This window comes from Tubulanus polymorphus, chromosome 5 (genome assembly GCF_964204645.1).
Source record: "Tubulanus polymorphus chromosome 5, tnTubPoly1.2, whole genome shotgun sequence".
NCBI lineage: Eukaryota > Metazoa > Nemertea > Palaeonemertea > Tubulaniformes > Tubulanidae > Tubulanus > Tubulanus polymorphus.
In genome coordinates, this window is record NC_134029.1 from 7,229,764 (window position 1) to 7,252,913 (window position 23,150).

Below are 23,150 nucleotides of genomic sequence, written 5' to 3' on the forward strand. Positions count from 1 at the left end.
GCGCGATCACATATGTGCTCTATTCGCTCTCAACGTAGTGCAATCTATCTCTTGGTTCAATGAGCTGGTTTTAGTACTCGTGCTTCTTCAAATGGGGATGGCGAAGGATGATACTTGGTTTCGTTATTCCCTCAATACTCGCCCACCAAAATGCTAGTAATGTTAGGCTCTTGAAAGTTCGCCGGAGAAGGGTGATGATGACACTCTAGGGTATGATCGCTTGCCAGGGTTTGATTGCCTCCTTCCATAGCTCACGCCAATACTTGCTGTAACTAACCAAGCGGACTCAATCATGCGAGAAGCGTAGGAACAAAACTATGGCAGGCCTGTTGGAGCTGTTCCGACTCTGGCATGCGAATCGTTGGCTGGAAGGAATGGATTGGGGACTCTAGGTAACACTGGTATTACGGAGCAATCCTTATGGCGCTCCACCGAGCACTATTTCCGTAACTAACCAGGGTAGCCTTCGAATCTGTCAAATACTGGTACATCATTTAGGATTTTATTAGCGAAAATTGTCTTATTTGCTAGCATTGAATGGTAAAAAAGCTTTTAGTTCATCTTCGATTTGTCTATTTGGTTCCAACCGGGTCGTTTATATTGTGCTTTTCATTTCCATCAAGAAGTTACGACTCAAAAACATTGCCCTGTCAGATTAAAACTAAAGTACAATTCAATCAAATTTCATCAGGGCTAAAAGTAGACTTCTATCGAACTTTTTACATTTGAGTTCCAGTTTCACAAAAATATTAAGCTTACGGTGGTTCAATCACAATTTGTTAAATGATTTTATTTAGGACCATCTAATGAGTGAGTTCTTGTCATAATAGGCCTACTTACTACTCGTTAATGTTGCCCGGCATAATTTTACAAGAATTAATTTCATTCGGATTATTTTTTTTGCAGAGAGTGACGGCATTAAAGGATTATATCTATCTATTCCATAAAGTAAGAATTACACCACAGTTTTGTGGATAGTGGATGTTTTAGTAGTAGGCTGCAGTATCTGTGATATTTATTCTGCTGAAATCGAGGCGAAATAAACCCAGCCACACGGATCATATTTGTTTTACCGGTGATTGAAAGCAATGATGTGTTTTTCATGATGTACTGGATAATACAACAGCATGCATTGTTTGGCGGATAATCCTGAAGATACGTACTGCAAAGTTTTATTATTGGACGACACTGAACTAGTCACAGAGATCAAGGTAATTATGTGGCGATCACACTACAAAATGGGATACTGGCAATGCTACAGTCAGTGGCAAGCAAGGATTCAGCGCCAGGATCGCTAGTAACACTAGGTTACCACGCTTCAACTTCCTTCTATATTTCAATTTAATTTGAATGAACTTTTCTCATTAGTAAATCAATTTTCAGTGAAATCTACACTATAGATTAAGTGAGGAAGTGAATCTTATATCTATCCGATGACTGGTTTAATAATTTTTGGATATGGCAGCCTAAAAATTCAAATCTTATGAAAAGAAAATGAACTGATTTTTACTCTGAATAACCCAGTGTTTTGTTGCTCCATCTGGCGAGTGCCGGTATCCCATTGGTAGCACTTCTTCCTAACGAGGCTATTTGCTCACTACATCTTTATATACCTACCCTGACCTTAAGCCCAGATTAATTAAACCCTTAGAGAGCAGTTGGTACATAGCCATGGATGTTCCAAAGCTTTGTGGGAAGGAAGGTTATCTTGAGCACTTATTGCCTATCGTTATTTAGGCCTAGTCGTTTTGTGAGACTGGCCTCAAACGATGAAAGAATTGGTTCCTTCTAAATTGTAAAGATTTACATACACTCTATAACTTTTCCTTAGCTTATGAAATGTAAGAATCATTGGTACTGTTATATTAGGATTTCCATAGGCTCTTTCGCATATGTTTAGCTGGTGGATGTGGGTTTGAATGTATCTTTTGGTTGTGGCGACACTGGCGTCCTTGTAGTAGATAGGCCTACAAGAGCCTACCATTGGAACACCATGAGGTGAATTGACTGCGCAGTCTGTTTAAATACTTTGTTTTGAAACATGCTAAGTACCTTCTAAAATCATGGACTCTAAAACTAGTTTGTTTTAGAATCCTTGCTAAAATCAGACAAAATTTTCCCTCTGATTTTGAAGTGTATAACCAGTGGTAAAAGGTCTTTTGTAGTTTTTTGCACACATTTCTGAATTACTCAGGAATTGATGGTTTTACAATGGAATCAAAGCTGATGAATTATCAATGTTTTTTTGATTCATCATTTTGACTGTCCATCGTATGCTCTACCATCAGTGTATTGTTTGCATTTTGTTTTGTTCGCTATTATCCCGAATGTGCAGAAGTTGTCAAACACGTTGATCGATCCGCGTAAATACAGTCGATTGTTTCCGATTATTTCGAGATTTTCCTTCCGAAATCATGACTGAGATTTCCTTTCAGTTCCGTGTTCATTTCTGATGATTTACGAAAACGACAAAGAGTCTTTGAATAGTTCGAATTCTTTTGTCGAAGTATAAAAAAAAATTTCTTGAGTATTCATCACAAATTTGTATCCATCAACTAGTCATTGTTGCACTTTTTGGATAGGCGCAGATGCGGTCGTTTCGACTGCACTGTCTTGAATCTCAAGATCAAGACTGATCTTAATTTGTTATATTGACTTGAGTAATGCGATTGGCTTTGATCAGTCTTATATGTAAGCGTCTACTGACTGTGCAACTGGCCTCAGCAGGGGACTGGGCATGGTAACAATACCTTTAAAAAGCTTTAGTTTTCTTCATGTATCAAGTAAAAGAAAAACTGTAGGCTTTATATGCAGGCTTCATACATGCCTGCTTCGGGCAGGAATGTCATTATTTGATGTATAGGCCTATGTGTTTTCCTGCTATGTTTTGCCGATGATAAGTTCTTGCTTACTCATCGTTGTACCAGACTTTGATGTGTCTGGTTTTGCAACATCTGTATGTATATACCAACATTGTTCCCCAAGTACCAACCAACCTACGCTCAAAACATGGTGGGCACATTCCACCTCTTCTTTTTTAAACTTGATTTTTAATCCACTTTGCCAGTGTGCTTCAGTCATTCTGTTTTAAATAGTTTTTCATACAAATCTTTCTGAGCTGTTCCTAGAATCTCATTGAAGTAAATTTAAAGGTTTTTATTGCTTTGGGCAAAGATTTAGATTTTTAGTCCCCCATACTGAAGAACATGGATATTTTTTAAGGCGAATATGCAATAAAAATTTGAGATGATGAGATCTTTTATATATTTGTCCAGCCTATAATTAGATTCTAACACTGATAATTTACTTGGCAAATCTATGATATATAAGCCTTACTAGTCGGCCCATTTTAATACATTCCTGTCCAATTTTTTAACCTTCAAATCCCACTTTTTTCAGAGTTCTGCGAAAGGTGAATTTTTACTCAACTGGGTGTTCGATAGACTGAACCTACAGGAAAATGATTACTTCGGTTTAAGATATCTCGACCAAACCAACCAAACAGTAAGCTCTACCTTAAATATTAGACCCTTGAATATAATACATTCAATGAAAATTAGTGGGAAGGGCTTTTGAAAATTCCATTTCATAATAATAAAATCTAACCCGTGTTTTCTTAAATGTGCGTGTTCCAGCAATGGGTCGACCCAACGAAGACAATCAAAACACAATTAAAAGGTCAGTAATGATTGGACATGATGAATTTGCTTTTGAACGCGGATTGAATAGGGTTTGACATTGTTATGATTATTAACGCAATTCAGGCAATTCAAGTGTAGCTTTGGCCTGGTTTCTATTTCAATAGTTATTCTGAGTATATTTTTCCGTGAACATATTTTTGAATACTTGAACTTGATAATCATATTTATATAAACTCCCACCTTTTTTAAAATAGTGTGAATGCAATAATTGCAAGTGAATGGAATAATTGCAGTGTGTATGTTTTGCGTGTGAACACCTGGGGCCGGTTCCTTAGTCAAGACTTAAGACCAAAACTGGTCTTAAAACTTAAGAGTGGTCTTAAGTTGTTAGATTGGCTATAGAACTAAGTTTGTCTTATACTGGTCGGTCTATGGAACCGGCCCCTGGTTCTGCACCTCACACTTGCGTACTAGTCTAGAATTCAGCTTTAATTTCGAGACATACCTCATTTCTCATAATCGGTCGGGTCACTAAGGTAAACTGCAAATTCGTAATCAGTTAATTTCTATAACTACCGGGTCTATTATGGTTAACTCGATCATGATTTTAAAAGGGTAGGTGGCCGGCTGTAGGTAGGTGGTCAACTTTTAAGCTCGGCAGAAAAGAGAAATGAGGTATGATTTTTTTAGCCTAATGAAGAAGTTGCAGTTTTGATACAACGGGAAAAGATACAGCTATTCAATGATGCACTCCTCGCTGTAGCTGGAATTTTATCCGGCGATTCCAGGTGTTAAACATTACAGGCTATAACATTATTTTTCCTGATGACTCTATCTGTCTGCTTCCTCGCGGCAGTTCTCAGTCTTGGTATTCAATATTCTTGAGGCTTCGGTACTGTTTTTCTCAATAGAAACTCATTCCCCGTTCAAATTCTTCTCGTCCATTTAGCACGGCTAGTTCGGGTTTCACAACAAAACAAAATTATAAACAACGAATTCAAATGGAGTGTGACTGGTCTTAAGATTAAAGATTGTTGTATTGATAATACTTATCTCATTTACTAAAAAATCCTTTTCATAATACATGTTGTTTATATAGAAAAAAGGGGAAATGATGAAATGGACGAGCAAAAAGGCTTGCACTTGAGTGGAAACCCATTGACTTACCCCATCCCCACCAAAAAAATTCATTACAAAATCATTCGAAAGATGTTTGAAAAAATTCAAAAACAATGCAGGCCCAAGCTGAGCTTTTTTTAGGGGCAGTTATATTTCAGTGCCCAGGTACCTGAATGAATCATTTGAGAATAGATAATTTTCAATCTCCATTAAAAATGTATGAAAATTGTATCTAAATTTCGAGGGGGTTAGGGTTTGTTCGCTACCCCCTACCCCATCATTGACCCCCCACGGCACGGGCCTGCAATGGAGAAAATTATTGGGATGATATAGAAAAATAACGATTAAGATAATCATAATTGATAATCAATTATTAATGGTTATTTCATAACTGTAGGCTCCTACATGAAACAATCCTCATGACAATCTGTTCTCATATAACCTGAATACAGTTTGAGTTCGAAATTCCTGCTTAGCTTTGCGGATTGGCTTTGCGTGCACAGCTAGTTATAAATGCCTAATAATGTATCGCACTATCCTGCAAAATCGTTATGGCCACTTACTACGTGAATTATTTACTACGCTACAGTGAAAATTATGTGAATTAAATTCCGGCGCGGTGCGTGGGCGATTTTACCTGTAGAACCTGTTACCATTTCAGTAATACAACTTTCCTTAATGAAAGTTTGTTTATATTATGAATATACCTGAGGGGAGACCTGTTATGGAGTGTTATCAAAGAACAAAACTTGTCCTAAGATAGTATTTAATTTACGAGAGATCATTTTCCGATAGTTAATAGGCATGAAAGTCTAAATAAATATTGGCGCTATTTGACTTGTTATAAATTTCAAAAGAAACCCATTTTCATTGATCATTGAAATTTTGTTCTAAATGTGCCTATTGTACCTGACCTTGAACTCGTAACTACTTCTTAAGCTACGATCTTTTTTTGACGCTGTAGAAACTGACAATAATGTTGATATAGATACTTAGTATGCGTTAGTTAACTATGTCCTCAATATTGGCGTTTAGACATAACAATTACAATTGTGAATTTTGGCATATATTTTGTAATTGAATATATTTCATAACTCTTATTCTTTTTTTGATAAATTATAATGATTATTTTTGAGAGGATGTGCACTATGTCATCAATATACTGAGGCTAGACTGGTTGCCGGGCAATTCAATTATCGAAATATTTGTCCTTTTCCAATGCGTCAATGTCCCTAAATGTTAGTAATACTTCTTCTTTCCAGTTGGTGCTCCGTACACTGTATATTTTGGTGTGAAATTCTACGCAGCTGACCCCTGTTTACTGAAGGAAGAACTGACGAGGTAAACCCCATTAACTAACAAATGACTGGCTTAGATTTTTTGCCGAAAAAAGAATTCAGAAAAAGAACATCATTTTGCATGTTCTTTCTAAATTGTTTACTATCGCCTGATTTACCATTTCACTATCAGAGTTACCAGTTTTATACATATCGTCATTCATTTTTTCAGGTATCAGTTTTTCCTGCAAGTGAAACGTGATATATTACAAGGTCGTCTACCAGTTACATTTGACCAGGCTGCTGAGTTATGTGCATATGCTGTTCAATGTAAGTCATATGCCGTGAACCCCCTGTACAGGACATTGTCCCTGTAATGCTCTTATCCCAATAGATTCCCTCTTCGGAGCAAATTAAATGGGTAACTAGCCTTTTTCTGTAGACTCGGCTCACCGATCGCCCCTGCGTGGAATATTTAAAGTTTTCTCATTCAGATTCATGTAATTACAACCTATCATTGCTCTGACTGCCCTGGAATTTGCATCAAATTGAGTGCTGTAGTAGTTAAGATGTTACATCTCCCCAGGCGGAGATGGCTGGTGTAATGGTATTGAAATAGTAAGATAGCCACCAAAAGAAAACCAAATGTTATTCATCAAAAATCGAAATCCAAAGACAAGACATTTCGAACTCTTACTAGAGATCCTTGTCAGGTGTGAGGGATTAACTAGATTAGGGGTATATATACTTGGAAAAACAAGTTTTGCTTTTAATCTTTTAGATTTTGTATATCGGTAGTGGGTTTTTAACTTGATCGGTGTCATTGATCACATTGACAATTGATGTTGCCACCTAAAATATGATCAATATCGCTAAAATGTATTACAGTTTCAACAAATACGTATTTGTATCCATGAATCCTTGCGTTTATTATTTACAGCTGAATTGGGAGATTATGATCCTAGACGACATTCCTTCGGTTACGTTTCCGAGTTCCGACTTGTGCCAAATCAAACGACAGAACTGGAGGATCGAATTCACCAGATACACAGGACCCTGGCGTAAGTATCAAAAGAATATCCACTATTACTGAACAGTGGTTTGTCGGGTCAGTGGCGATGGAAAATGCATATACATATATATATATATATATATATATATCGTGTTGCGAGTCCTCGGATAACCAGTATCAACGGTGCTGAAAATCCTCACAAGAATTTACACCTCTTCGTAGGTTTGTTTTCGAAAAAAAACTCCCTTTCCATCGGGCCGTGAAATTGAAGATACATTTTTTTGTAGATAACTCTCTAAGATCACCTGCTAATTTCATTCATCCGTCGTTTAAAATATTTCGAATATTCAAGTATTCAGTCATGGAATGATAGTAGTTAGTCTATAAAGAATAATACACACTCTAATAATAATACATATTGCAAATTCTCCTTTATATTTGGAATCTCTGAGAATATCATATGCATCTACTAGCAATAATGTCTAGAGTTATTGACCATCTGGCATTATTGATCTTGAAAATTGAAACATTGATACGCTTTAGCTTTATCATCAAGTGACTGTTGTGCAATAGAGGTTCAATTGGCTGGAACAAATAATTCGCTATTACACAGTAGACTCCTCTTTCGAGTCGACTTATCAGCAGTACGTAACCCAAACACAAATCGTAGAACCATATTGCAATAGAATCTCTATTAAGTTAACAACTTAACTCAGAACAAATATCCCTGGTCCCATTTATATGAGGTAGGAGCGATGAATGTACCATAGGTATGAAAAAAATATGCCAGAAGGAAAATGAAAGCACTTCCACAACGCTCTTTGCTTATCCTTTATGATGGATACTGTGTCTGATACTGGTTAAAAAGTCATACATCGGCAAGTTTTCTTTGGTAGGCCTATACGATGTGCATAGATTTCTGAAACGCTGTTTCGTTGGGTGAAATTATTCACAGAAATTTGAGATTTTGACAATGGAGTTTGTTGTAATTTATGATATCAAATCTGCAATCCAATGAATAGTTTATGGCAAGATTTTGACACTCTTGTTTGCTGTAATTAATCAAATCAAAATCTTCATTGAAAGCATTAATTTAATTAGAATCCATTTTTATTGCTATGAAAAATATTAGATTACTTAATTTTACGCAGACCACCAGCTTGCTATCATTAATAGATCGAAGCAAAGCTTTTTTTGTGCTACTTTACCCAATCCCAGCATTTCCTTCTGGCATTTTTACCTACCGGTATGGTATATTGCGAACTCTGGCATTATTACCTTGCACGAAGTCTAATAAACTTGTGGCATTATGACTAAAAAAGAATCAAAGGCCTACACTTTTTTCCAAAATAATGAATGAATGTTTACTGATTGAGGATTGATCTCTCGGCATATTACAACAGTGGTTGACAATTAGGCGTATGTACCTCAGTTCACCTCCTGGAAGATTTTGAAAAGATATACATATATTTTGGTCAATTCTCATACATTAACTCTTATTAGTCCAATTAAATACATTTCTCATTGAAGAGAATTCTAAACACACTCTGGATTCACACCTGCTGACAAAAAGCTATCTTTCTGACTTAAATGTTGTAAATGTACATTATATGTTGTCTTCTATAAAGTGGCCAAGTTCCATCATCGGCTGAACGCTATTATCTAGATATGGTTAAATGGATGGAAGCTTATGGCGTCGATTTCCATCGAGTTTTGGTAAGCTCTTTCGGTCGGAGAAACGGTTATACTCTTTCTCCGCGGCGGCCGCATTTGAATTTTTCGTTGGACGGGCGAAAAATTCAAGTGCATTTTCAGGGTTATTTCTATAAAGGCATTTTCGTAGCATCTTCATAGAGTTTCCTTGAAAAGATCACATACCAGTACTCATTGAGTGCCTAACTACATAAAGTTTAGTTAACTGTTCGGATGTTTCAAAATAAGGATTATTTATTTGCCTGAAAATGTCTTTAAGATGAATCCTGAAATTTTGGAAATTACAGGGGCATAGCAACTGGATTTGCCAAACAAAAGCTTCTTTTTTTCGAGCTAATTTTATAAAATTCGTTTTCTCTTTTGTCAACGTCGTGTCAACTACAATCTCATTGCTACCCCCTGTAAAGTATATGTTTATCTATCTATGTGTTGAGTAAAATTAGTGACTGTGTTTCGTGAATGTTATGAATTTTCAGTGGTATGGTGCCAGCGTTGGCTGAGCACAGCTATCTAGACACCGTTAAATGGTTCGACATGTACGGCGTAGACCTACATCAGGTGTTGGTAAGCCATGCCGCTAGTGTAAGCACGTTTTTCCCCCTGCGTGTTTCTGTGGCTTACGTAACTTATTTTGAACTGACTAACGATTCATTTAACTCTCGTCTAGTTGCTCGAATCTGTTGATATTAACGAGTTTCTGAAGAAATACAGTTAACATTCTTTCAAATCTTTTTTCAAAACGTAGAGAAACGCGTAAGGCTGAATTGCACAATTTTCAGAAATATTCAATAGAAGGAATACAGTTCATGTAAAATCTGATTTTCAAGTTCGAAAAAGGCAAGCAAAAAATATTTGTTAAGCCTGATACATTGATTTTGATACTTTTGCTAAGGTAATTCATTGAACTATCCCTTTATTATGAAAGATTTTGGTATTTCTTTCGTTTAAAGTTTGACCATAACTTGTGCGAAAATAGTGCAAAAATATCTTCTCTGACAAATTTAACGAGTACTCTGTAATGATGCTATAATGGTTACACAATGATGTTGTAATGCTATATGAAATGCTAGCTCAACGCTTGGTTCTAGTTTTAACTTAAGAAAATAAAAAAAAAACAGTCTGCAGCTGGGCAGACGTAGGTAGTTATTGAACGCAGGTTGCGTAATTGAGAGTTTATAAACATTACGGTACACATGAGAAGTACTGAATTAACCATTGTTTATAAACATGGCAATCCGCCTTGAGAAAATGTACTTAACGTCTTTGAAAAGAAAAGAAACTTTACAGCCATTTTTCATTTGCCTATTTCTACTAAATAACGTTGATACGTATTGATAGATTACTATTAACAATATTGTGTGCTGTCTAGATTAATCATTTTCCTCGTTATATCTTTTTATAAATGCGTGTTTATGTTTCAGCGATGAATTGAATTAATTGATAATCGTTTTGCTCATAACGGTAAATTATGGATACTGAATGATGGAATAGACACATTATTCATAAATCAAAAAAAAAACCAATGAAGAAGTCTGTTTGTTATAACTGATGATTATGTTCAGCGCTAAATCAATTAGACGTGCGATGCTTTGGATTATGTAGGAACACACATCCCTAGTAATACAGATATCCATATTTTACTGTACTATCGTCCTCGTTCGTTTACTGTACAAGTATTCCAGGGGCGGCTCCAAGGGGAAGGTACCAGGGTGCGTACCCCCCAAAATAAATGATATTAACTTGATAAGTTTTAATTCATAAGCTTGTTCTCTGTATTTCCAAAAATGAGTTTATTATTTTTTTCCGATTGGTTTTTTTTTTTCGGGATGCCCTTTTGATTATATGATCTGCCCTATTTTTGGGGTGCACCCTGAACCACACCCTAGATCCACCCCTGTATTTGTATGGATGACGTTTTTGTGTTAAATTTTTATGTATTTCAACTATATGTTTGACAGGGTGAGGGAGCTGTGGAATATTTCCTTGGTCTTACGCCGACCGGGGTTGTTGTATATAAGAATAAATCGAAAGTCGGGAACTATTTCTGGTAAGTTTCAGAATTTGTGAGTTTGGTGTATGTATGCAGGGTGCCTGCGACTCCATGATTCCTTAAAAACTCTTGCCTCAACAAAGAATGCTTTTAAAGATGCTTGAAACTCCTTTAATTATGAGAAGTTGGCAACTAGAAATGTTTGTAGTTGTACAGAAAACTATGCCTGAATCGGTACAGTTGGGACTAGGACTTATTTTACCCAATTAGACAGTTACCAAATGAGGAACTGAGTTTAGTTAGTGTAAAGGATAAAATTTGCTTGCAAAAGAGTACCATATTAATGGTTTACCGAGATAAACGGTACTGATTTAGGAAGAGTCTATAGTAATTGAGATATGAGACACTTCCTCGAAATTTGAAGAAATTTTTCTCCTTTAAACTCCTTATATTCAGGACTGATCGATCAGAAAGGACCTTGGTATAGTAAAACCGGAGACGTCTGTAACGTAGTTAATGAAATTTATCCGGTTTATGTTAGATTTGAATGGTATTTTTTAGGCCGCGGATTGTCAAAGTCACATTCAAGAACAAGAATTTCATGATCAGAGTCAAAGATAAAAATGTAAGCTGTTCGTCTTGCCATATATATATATATATTCTCTGTACAGCTTACATACTCTACATGCGCCCTCTAAGATATTTCCGTTTCAATTTGTAGAATTATGAGAACACGTATACGTTTGAATGTCCAACGAAGCAGGGATGTAAGCATTTATGGAAGTGTTGTGTGGAACATCACGCATTCTTCCGGTAAGTAGATACATATCATGCATGTAAACCATACGCATTTTAAACATTCCTTTTGCCTTATATATATACGTAAGCATGGAATTTAGAGCATGGACAATTCTTTCTCAGTCGATAGTCTGAATGAATTGTTAATGTACCGTCCTGTAAATAGGACGAATTTAGTAATAGCATGTTCCGAGTCTGTCGATGATGTTGAATTTCTTCAGCCATTGTTTGATCAGATAAATGCATTAAACGATGATAGGTTTTCAGTTTGCATGATGTTATTCATATTTCCTTTTCGTATGGCGTATTTTTCTGTAGGCTTAGCCACGTAGCGCAACCTTCAGGGAACTTCTTTCAGTTAGGATCGAAATATAGATACAGGTAAGAAAATAGGTGATATGGCATTTCTTCGCATGAGCAAGCTTGGATCCAGAGAACATTCTTATTGACCTTTATTCCTTGAAGTAAATTAAGCCTTAGAATGCTCACAAACAGTGTGAAATTTTCAACATTTGCTGAAAATGTTGCCCTGATACTCATACTGGTTTCATAAATCTGCTACTCGCCTGGCCAGGTTCATCACTTAAGCAAGAAGTAACAATGTCCTATTTCAATTGCACCTCCCTAATTTTCCTCCTTAATCCACTAGTGCATGTATGGTTATTTTCACAATTGAAGAAAAAAATTGCTGAAGACACTTATGCATCTGCATTGTGTGCACAAGTTTTATCATCCTTAGATATTAATTGTTTCGATATTGATATAAATTTGTGGCGCTTTTCAGTGGTCGTACTGAGAAGCAAGCATTGAGCGATGCAGCAGCTATCCGTCCAGAGCCTCAGGTGTTACGAACACCTAGCCGTCGACATCAACGAAGATCTGCTGGTTCAGATTCTGGACTTGAACAAACCTTAGGTAAGCTGGAAAATCCTCAGAAATAAACATCGCTTTTTATGCGACTTTGTTATTCCAACGTCAATGGAAAATCTTATCGGTTTCTGTAGACAATTCACTGTTTGATATTAATGAAGTAAAAAACCCACAATATTTTGAAAAACTAGATGAGAAATTGAAGATCCAATTCTATGGGCCATTTGCAAAACCTTTTGTTGAAATCATTTGAATCAGGGCTACTGGTATAGATGGCTGTTAGATTCTACCTGGTAACCAGCTTATCAAGGTCCCAGTTTTCATAAAAGTTAGTCTCCGAGTAGAGAATTCCCTCTTTGGATTAAATCACCTTCTTTGTACTAGAATTCTCTTTGAAAATTAGGTTATTGCATTGACATCACTCATTCTGTAACCAGTTCTCTATCCTGGCTCTTTATGACTTAAACCTAACTCGATTGAATTTTGTTTCAGGAACACAGTATTCCGGATCATCTCGTAGTATGGGTACGTCAATAGACCCGAATATGCCGGTCAGTAAATTCATCCAGCCTGAACCGGTGATCGCAATAGCGAAAGCTCGGTCATCGGGTCATGAATCTCCACACAGTAATCGGTCAGCTCCGTGGGAAAATGAGTCTCAATCTACCGGGTAAGAGAAATCTCACCCTGAAAATGATTTTAACTGTCATTGAAATTGGAAAACATCATCCTGAAATCGAACCTGATGGCGTAGAGACAGCCACGGAATGAAACCCTATCTGATTAACTTGAGTGCATTGCTTAGATGATGTCATTATAAGCCAATCAGAAATCCAGTTCTATTTAGCCCGGATTTTCAACTTAATTTTCAATGGTCTAAATCGGTCTTAATGTATCTACAGTAGATTTTGTGTTGAATTTGAGTCTGGATTTTGCGTGTTTTTCAGAGGGCTGTACACGAGAGGACATGATTCGCCGTATTCGAATCACAGCGAAAAAATGATGTTTCCGCGTCGAGTGCCGTCAACCGGTAGTGAAAGTGAAAAGACAGACAGAAGGTACCAATCTACATACCACGAGGAATTGAAGACAAAGTTTCAATGACTGTTATAACAAAGTTATCCCCGGGGCCAGTTTTGTAAAATCAATAATTCTTCCAAAAATTAAATCCACTCATATGAACTTTTATGAAACTTGGAAACCAATCTTTGAATTTTAAGTAGCGATTAAACCATTGCGAATAATTTTGTCACCTTCAAACAATAGTGAGTTGTTCTGTGAAACAGAGCATGTTTGAACATGTATTTGAAACTGTGTACTGGGGTATGAAAAGTTTTATTCGAAATACTTGAATGGTTGTATGTATTGTTTTACGTTGTTACAGACATAGAAGTCGGCGAGATACAGATGAAAACGAAGCCCCCAGAAGACGAAGGAGAAGGTGAGAATTATTGTGCCGTCAAATTTGATCGTGTGAATGTTTCCCAGGATTGAGATAGTCACGTTGTTAAGTTAGCTCATTTGTGAGTTCAGTTGCTTTCACTTTCAAAATTTCATAGATCTAAAGAGTCGAATAAAAGCAATAACAGTGATTTGTCGGAACAATCTAAGTCATCGCGCGGTTCGTCGAAAGCCAGTAAGGGCAGTAAAGGCAGTAAGGGCTCGTCGTCGTCGCGTAAATATCATCGAAATCGAAAACGCTCGTCGAAAAACGAGGAGATGGTCGACTCAGAAACGCAATGGAAAGAAGTTCAACGACGGCAAAGCGAGAGGGAAAATATCGGGTAAGCGGATGAGATATTTTGGATAGCAGAGAAATATGTTATTCTTGGTGAAGTGGTTGGGCTCTAGTGGTATTGATAGCTGATATTTTTTGTCATCTCAGTAAAGTGTATCAGGACAGTAGACATTGCGTAATATGATTACTAATAACCAATGTAAAAGATTTTGAATTTTTATGCTTCTAACAGCTGCTTACATGTTGTGGGGTATAACTCCATGCAAATTTCAGACGTTCCTGCAATTCATATGATAGGCAACTGTATGTATGCATATTTCTCTGTTTAGGCCTCAAGATGCTGTAGTTAAAGATCTTCGCCTTCAAAATGGGTGAGTATACATATGGGGTAATAACGATATCGCTATATATACAAATATACTAACAGAAAGCATGATTTTAAATTATGTGGATGATCAAAGAACTATTAACAAGCATGTGTTCATATTCCATAACAGCTCAGTACGGTCGCTGCAATCAAATGACTCCAAGGAAAGCCATGAACAACGTCGACTTAGAAGGTACTATGACTATGCATAGTGTTTCCCCTTGACTTTTTGACTATTGGATTACTGTAAGCCGGAGATTTTGTTGGGGGATTGTTAGAATATTGTTGTAAAATTCAGGTTGCAGATTATAATATTCTACTACAGTATATCAGGTGTAGACTAGTTTTGATATTGATTTTGATGTTTGATTGTTGTTAATGAGTACTAATTGTCTTCATTAGGAGAAGTCGATCGCCTGGCAAACGACCACCGGAAGAGCTCAAACAACATTTCCAATACGAGTTGGTCGATCCAGAACCTTTAACTGAGGAACAGAAGAGGGATATTCCCTATATGGCTGTTGAGTAAGTTGAAAATTAGTACCGACACATCAATTTCCATCGCAGAATTATTCTTTTGAAATAGCGGGGTATTCCCTCATAGTAACTGATAATTGAATGCCCAAATCTAATTCACGTCCATGCAGATCGTATAATTGATAACTAGATATTGTAGTTGTCGATTTGTTTTTCTAGGACAAAAGCCGAACCATTCCGGATCAAGTATTCTCCTCATACGAGGCATAAAAGACGCACATCTCCTTACAGGAAAAGTGGCGGCCCTGGGTGAGTAAATTCCTGTTAATGTTCGGTGTGAATTTCAAGAATTAATGAAAGCTGCACTCTCTGTCCGCTGTAAGGTATACATAATCTAATTTCTGTTCTAATGAAACGTGTAGATTCTGGTGGGACTGGTAAGTATCGGTGTAACTGTACATAAATGCGGGTATCATTCTGCGGCCTGGACCTGAGACATTCAGACCGTCTATTCTTTCAGTTTTTGATCATCCGCGCTTTACATCATGATTTCAGAATATACTTTAAACTAACTGTAGATATGTATTAGATACTTTTTCACCATCCTTTACGTCTGGACTTCACTCGTAATGGGCGAATGTCTGAGATACGGTTCTAGGCTACAGATTGATAATTGCCTGCATAATCTATGATAGATAGACTCAACAGGCTTTCACCTATAATTCCCGATAATGAATCATTTTACACACTATGTAGCCCTCAATTTACGGTTATTTAAACACTATATAATGTACATCATACTAGTATTGATATGGTAACTTTGAGCTGACACTTTCTGTAACACTTCTATAAGTTGTGGGAGCTTTTCTTTTGATATACCGGTAGATATGAAATGTATAGAATGTAATCTTAATTATTCCTCATATATGGTAAATGTATCCCCACCCAAGTCCAAGTTGGATAGAAATGAATTGAAATCGATGTTTCAAATTAATGAGCATTTTATATGGGTGAGGATATGGAAAAGGAAGGTACGCTATTACACTGTTCGGACTTAATTCCACCTTGGTCCTATTCCCTTACGCTAGATTAAACAACCTCCTTTAGATGGCAGAGTTTAATTATTTGGGCAAAGAAACTTATAGGGCACAGGGCTTTCGTACTGGCACGTAATAGTTTTGAATTTAACATTTTCTTTTAATACCGTATTGACAGTTGGTGTGTAAAAGCACTTACTGAAGTCTACTGAAGTCTAGGGTATTGAAACATATCCATAGCTTGAGGAGCAGGCATCCTAAGGGAAGTCCCTAGATCAAAGTCTCCTAGATAGTAGATACATTGATAAATTGTGTCTCGCCAGTAAAAAACTTGTTGTGTTAGAAATTATGAAATAACCGAATCAACTGGCTCTCTGCTGATTTTAGGGAAGGAATGGAGTATGTGAAGCCTAACGGAACTGGCACGACGCCGACCTCGCCCGATGCTCCTCCGCCGTATTCTTCAATGATGGAAAATCGTCGCAGTTACAATTCAGATCTGTACAACGGTGGAGGGTAAGTTTACTGAATGTCCAAGCTGCATGAGTGACTGTTCACTTAGTCCCTTAGTCACACGCTCTCATCACTTGCCCACACTACTCCATGTATGATGAATTATATTGGTTCTCAGGCTTCCGCTCATATTGTCTGTCTGTCTGTCTGTCTGTCTGTATGTGTCCATCTGTGTGTCTGTCTTTCAGCTACTTAGCTTTTGTTTATAGTAGGTTGATCTTGATGAAACTTTGGTACAATGTTGGTATGGGGGTCTAGTTGTGCAGTGCAATGAATGGGCCCAGTGCACCACTTAGCAGCAGAACTAGGCACCAAAAACTATTTTCAGTGACATGACCTTCAAGATGACCTCATAAATGAGGAACAGTGCCAATATTCAAAAATTTAGCTATTAGCCTTAGGTATAACATATCTAAAATGCAATGGTAATTTCGGAGTTCAAGCCTGAGCCCGAGGATTATTGTCGCCAATGGCTTGTTAATCAAGGAATTCTCTTTTTAGGAGGAAAGATGAAGTGGAGACTATGGTGCATCCTTCAGCGCCAACAGTTTATAAACAGGAGCTTCACTCCGCTCCTATTGTAAAAACTAAAGTATGTATGCAATACCGATTCCTATCGGTTGGTCAATGATGAAGGACAGGTATGCTCTGGTACATTATATCTGATTTTGCTGTGTTATTTTTTTTGTTGAAGAAAAATGTCTATGCATCTGTTGGGCATAACACCCGGGAAAGTCCAGCGAGTAATCCAGATTATTTGAGGTAATTATTCAGAGCCCGAAGAAGATTTCCACTTACCGATAGCCGTATTATGTATTTATTTCTATTTAAGTTATCACCTAGATTAATCATTTATTCTGAATTGAGAAAAATGTGATGCCCGGTGATGAATAGAAATGCATCATGTTTGGTGGCATTATTAAATTATTATTTGATGGAAATCCCTAATTTTTCAGGAGCCATGTTAGTCATATACGTCAATTTGGAGATGCAAGCAACCGTCCAAAAGATCTTCCTGTTCGCTCAAATCGTCCTTATAATTCAAATGATAATAGGTAAGCTAACATAAAAACATAAAAAAACATTTGAAAAAATTAACAAGTGAGTATGAGTACTCTTTTTGTATAGAGTCCTGAAAGAGCTGGCTAAATGACTCGATCCATCGAGTTAATTGATACATTTATACTCGTGTGGTTTGAATTTCTTACTGTAAGCTAAACTCGGGTTTGTTTAAGATCTGAGTATCTGATCTCAAATCAATACGAAGAATCAAACATAAAAGTATCTGTGGCCTGTTCCATAGTTCGAGACGTGCAACTGAAAAGAATTTTTTTAAATTTCATTCAGATTCTAGTTGACCCAGTTCTAGTAAGCTTACTAATGGAAGAGCTAATGCCTGATACCTTCGAATTTTAGATTAGATCAGATTGGATAAGATCGGAAGACCTGAGTAAAGCTTTTAACCGTATCAACTCTATAGACCTTTAGTAGCTATGCAATAATGTGTACATAAAATCGTTTGGAGCAAATATTTGCTACGGCTTTTACATAGATTCCGTGTATATGAATTTATTATGCTCTCGGTGGTGGTCTATTTGATATGCCAATTATATATAGATTGTTCATTCAGCGTGAACTAGTGAGAAAAAAATGTGTGTGGTTTTGTTTTTTGATTCGATGATATTATATTCATAGTGTCTCGTTCGGTTCTCTCGTACTGGGAATATGATATTAGCTTTAAAGAATTGCTCTAAAAGGCTAACAAAAAATTGATACCTTGTTTCTCATTTCTGCTAAGCTTAAAAGTTGACCCGGCTGGCCGCCTATCTACCCTGTACATTACTTTTTTTTCAATCGTGATCAAGCTAGCCATAAAAGATCCGGTTGCCATAGAAATAGACTGATTACAAAACTTATTGCATTTTACAAAAGTGGCCTGGTCGATAAGGAGAAACAAGGTATTTCATTTTAGCCAAACAACTATGCAAATCTGTACAAACACACAGTCGTTGCTTGTATTAGTAAATGATTGTGTGGACGGCGTCTGCTATGAGGCATAATCCTGTCTTCGTTCTACACTTTCTCTCTCTGTGTCTCGTTTGTATAACCATGGTAACGCATTCGTAATCCGTCTGCCAAATGATAGGTTGATGAAGAGCACGTCAGGGCTGTCTGCTCGTTTACACCCACCAGCAGCAGTGCAATCTGACTTAATTCCATAAAACTTTCTCTGTCGGATCAAATCATCCATAGTCAGAAGAAAATGGAAAAATCATACTACCTTTCAGTTGATTTCTATTCAGGGGCCAATATTGTGCACAGTCAAGATTAAATTTAAGGCTGATCAAGGCCTTCCAGACATATTTTGATTCCAAAGCCAATCTTACAACTGAAGACTCGTTTTAGAATCTTAAATGACTGTACAACTTGAGCCCGATTTTCAAATATTCCAAACCATGGTTATTCAATTCGCGATGATGCTTTTTAATGCTTGATAATCATGATGTATGCCGCATAATTAATCCGATATTCCCCGATCCTTGTGCACAGACTCATGTAGATTATATACTTGTTATATTATTACGTATAGAGCTGACATAGTCGCCACATATTATGTCGGTGATCCGGAGTTAAAGTCATCGGTAAAATCTCGATCAATGTCTCCTCCCGATCGAGCGGCTTCGAAGTCTCAGAACGCCAGCCCGGTGAAGTCATCGACGTCGAAGTCACGTTCGACGTCCCCGCCTGATAATTATAGCTTTGCCAAACCACGCCATCAGGTATGTATGTAGGTAATAGCACTGCTTTTCACGGCTTAACGGTATATTCTTTGCATTAAAGACTCGAAATATGTAGTAAATCGATAATCAAAAGAGCACTATATATATATCCACGTGGTGATAGAGGTGTTTAGTACCGGTAGATAAACATAATAGGAACCGAGAAAACTAACTTGAAAGTTTATTGACGCCTTCAAAAACATTATTGATGTCATAGGGCGAGGCAAAGGAGGCAGCCATCTTTTCTGGATGAGTCTATGAATATTACTGGTATTTACCTGTATTTGTACCTGTTTACATATTAAATGAAACACAATTATTGTGTATTTTGTTTTCTGAATAATTCCATTCTAATCAATGTACTTTAGTTACAACTAACTATTTAATTTGATTAGTATATATTTCATAATCTTTTCTTAAAGATATCATCGCCATCATCACCACCACCCGGTTACGCAGCAGCAGCAGCATCATCATCAGTCCCATCCTGTAGTTCACCTGGAACCGCCGGCGTCTCGCCAAGCCGAGCCTTCCAACCACTCCCACAAGATCTCAACTACGGTTTAAAACTCGCTCCGATGATCGATGTTGCCACTGAACTGTGAAACAAGATCGATACGTAATTATCTCCAGAAAAATGGGGAATAGTTAAGGCTCGTCCATGAAATATATAAGTATGCATTTCAAAGCTGGAACCTGAAGTAAATCTTGAGATAGGGCTACATAATGTTCTCTTGGTATTTTCATGCATACATAATTCATGCCTCACTCCTTACTTGTTAAGGAAGCACCTTGTGTCTGACAGATATATCCTTCTAGGAGATGTAATAAATTTGTTATTACTGCGTTAGGCGGTTGGAAGTAATGCACAAAATTTTGGTACGAAAAATTGTCTTCATTCGTCGCCATTTCGTCGATGAATTTGTTGATAACGCAATAAAATAACTGAGTCAGTATTCTGTATATGGTAATGAGTGATGCGTCTAGTGTCAGAGTATTAATTACTTCACTTCAGAAATGCGTGTATATTTAATGCTGTTTATTATTATTATCTACTTCAATTACGTTTAGACTCGATCTGATAATGTTTTTATGTTGGAATGGGCTGTAATAAGCAAGTAATGTACAATTAACAGTAACTCGCCCCTGCTTTCGTAACGGGTAGTCGACAGTTTTGAAAAATGCTTTGTTAATTCTTATAAACTGGTCCGCTGTAACGTATCTACACTGCGGCTTTAGGGGATTTTTAGGTAAATAGGACATTGATACCAACGGTAAAAAGTTCTGCCTTAAGGGCAGCTGACAATCCTGATTTGTACTGCTACAGTACACTCCTAATCATGCCATTATGATGGATTAGATATACATAACGTTAGGTACCGGTAGTGAGGATTATTGCAATCTGAAAATGTGCGATTTTCTTTTTAACTTGCTTTTCATGTTGATTTAATTTCATGGTGTCAATCAAGTTTGAGATAGATTGAGTTTGATTACAGTTAAATGGTGCTAGAAACTTGTAATAGAAGATTGTATGTTTGTTTCTATGTTTTTTTTTGTGTCCGAGATAATCAAAATTAGTGTATTTGTTGGTTGTGATCTGTACTACGATCCGTTTTGTACATTGATATATATACATTTATTTATTTTAATTTACTATTAACAATAACGATGATATGCAACTGACTACGAAGGAAATTTTATCCCTTTTTAACTAACGGTAAATGAACACGCTCGGTATGTACTGTAGATTTTATCGATAATGCTTTTTAGATAATTGTTGATATCCTTTTTATAGCCTTTCACCCCTCGAATATAGCATACTGATCAGTCAATACTTAGATCATAGGTAGTGACAGTCAATAATCGCAATTAAAAGTACAAACATATTTATTTTTTTACATGAGGTACTGGAAAATTTACGTTATTCGTGATATTCATCACCCCATGGGCAGTGCTATCTAAATGTTTAAGAAGGAATGAAAATGGAGCATCCTTCCAAATTTCTATAGATTACGGCTTAATCTGAGGAACACTTCACTAAAGCCATTCAGAGACTGAATGTTCTCGATGAAAAGATATTTGTATAGCAATTCTCCCTACCTGTATTTGTTTTTTTTCTACTGCATGAAATGTGAAAAAAAAACCTATGAATTTTTTTTGGGGGGCAAAATTAGAACCCGAAAATATGACTGGATGAAATAATGAAATTACTGTGATTGTTTGTTATTATTGTAGTTGCGCCGTCACACGATTATTCATACTTTTCTATACAATTTTCAGTTTTTAGCCGCTTTTATGACTTTTGTTATTCTATACATCATTATATATGCGATAATGTACTTAAGTAATCAAATTTATGCGTATTGAAAAGAATGTAAAAACGATATACTAGGGTTGTGATTCGTCATTGATGAATCGAAAAAGATTTATGTAAAAACATTCGTTAATGAAAATACAAAATATGTTATTAGTAACCTTATGAATTAGTTGTTTTCAAGTCATTGGTGTTAGGGCCAGTGCAGGTTTGGATGCAATGAACTCAAGTGTTCAGAAATATTGATTGTTAAAACCGATAGTTCATTGAATGATCTTGAAATGAATATTGATTTGACAAATTTTGCAAAAAAGCCTGGGAAACTCAGGGAATTTGGATTGTCGATTACATGTTCTTTATCAGTACCGCGGTACATGATTCAATGGAGAATGAATGAATTGAATTTTAAACCTAGAAATTTCTCTGGATTCACTCGGGGAATTTTGTGTAACATCAGGGAAAACTCAGGAAATTTGTAAATGGACGGAAAGTGGCCATGCTGTATTGTATGCATGTTGCAGCGCAAGGCTTCAGACAACAAAATATCTCGGTATTTCTAGATTCTGAGTAACTGTAGTCTGAGGGAAGTAGGATGTAAGAAGTACCATATTAGGGATCTACATCAATACCATCAGTGATTACCGAAGCGGAATGGAGAATCCAATGGAGTCTCTCGACATGCTCGTGATTCTTGTTGTTCCCATAGCAACGCAGGCAGCTGTTGCCAGCAATCAGCCCTTTCTCCTCTTGATGAATGAATACAAATTGCAGCGAACAGAGAAAGCAAATATTCACCCATGAAAAAATTCGAGCCGAGACTAGACTTATGAAGATAAGAGAATACATCCATAGTCTGTGATGATGCCATCCTTTTCAATGCCATTGCTCGCTTCACGCCAACATTCTACAGTGAACAAATTTGCCCAAACTAGCTCGAATTCAATGAAAATACCATTCGAAATAATGCCAATTTCGTTATAACGCCATGTTCTCCATTGGTCCAAACAGTGGCATATTAAAGGATTTTTACTGTATATCTTTTTTCTCAAGATCAATCAATGACTTAATCAGTTTCAATAAAAGATGGTGCATTAAATAAATTGTCCGTCTACCCCCTATATGCCTGCCTGTAGACAGTAATAAGGATCGAAAGTCAGATTCTCTTCATTAAACTTCACAATCGATAATAATTTTTCAAGCTATTTCAAATGCCGATACATAAATCCACGACACATCTAATTAAGTGATTATTACAGGCTAAATTATTATTTACGCATTAATCATCTGTAGGGAATATCGACATTAGATCTACTTGGTATGCTGGAGTGTATCCGGCTCCGTACCCAATTGTTCTAGTGTGAACAGAGAGAGATCAGGGAGGCCAACTCCCTGAACAGATGAATAAGGAATACTGTTTATCCAATTGCACAGCAACCCATACTGCTTCAAAAATCCCGAAATGTGATTAAATTCATCAATTGAAAAAACTTCTCTGACTTGAGCG

General features: G+C 36.7%; 1 protein-coding gene across 5 annotated transcripts; it reads left to right on the forward strand.

Annotated features, from left to right (window-relative positions):
- Window positions 1–457: 457 nt before the first annotated feature.
- LOC141905246 (band 4.1-like protein 4) lies at window positions 458–21,925 on the forward strand. 5 transcript variants are annotated; one of them, XM_074794062.1, is made up of 28 exons: window positions 458–540; window positions 907–1,211; window positions 3,400–3,504; window positions 3,636–3,678; window positions 6,023–6,101; window positions 6,270–6,367; window positions 6,978–7,098; window positions 8,678–8,765; window positions 10,721–10,809; window positions 11,314–11,377; window positions 11,474–11,565; window positions 11,869–11,931; window positions 12,335–12,465; window positions 12,913–13,090; window positions 13,368–13,478; window positions 13,805–13,861; window positions 13,980–14,204; window positions 14,488–14,529; window positions 14,656–14,718; window positions 14,928–15,050; window positions 15,222–15,311; window positions 15,425–15,439; window positions 16,427–16,555; window positions 17,054–17,144; window positions 17,247–17,314; window positions 17,509–17,607; window positions 19,143–19,332; window positions 19,755–21,924. In XM_074794062.1, exons 2-28 carry the CDS (start codon window positions 1,128–1,130, stop codon window positions 19,935–19,937), a joined length of 2,721 nt encoding a protein of 906 aa, XP_074650163.1. In that variant the 5' UTR covers window positions 458–540; window positions 907–1,127; the 3' UTR covers window positions 19,938–21,924. The 5 variants fall into 5 exon arrangements, with proteins under 5 accessions (XP_074650163.1, XP_074650162.1, XP_074650165.1 ...); XM_074794061.1 differs by lacking the exon at window positions 8,678–8,765 and adding an exon at window positions 9,239–9,326; XM_074794064.1 differs by lacking the exons at window positions 8,678–8,765; window positions 19,143–19,332 and adding an exon at window positions 9,239–9,326 and having other exon boundaries at window positions 19,755–21,925.
- The last annotated feature ends 1,225 nt before the right edge of the window (window positions 21,926–23,150 follow it).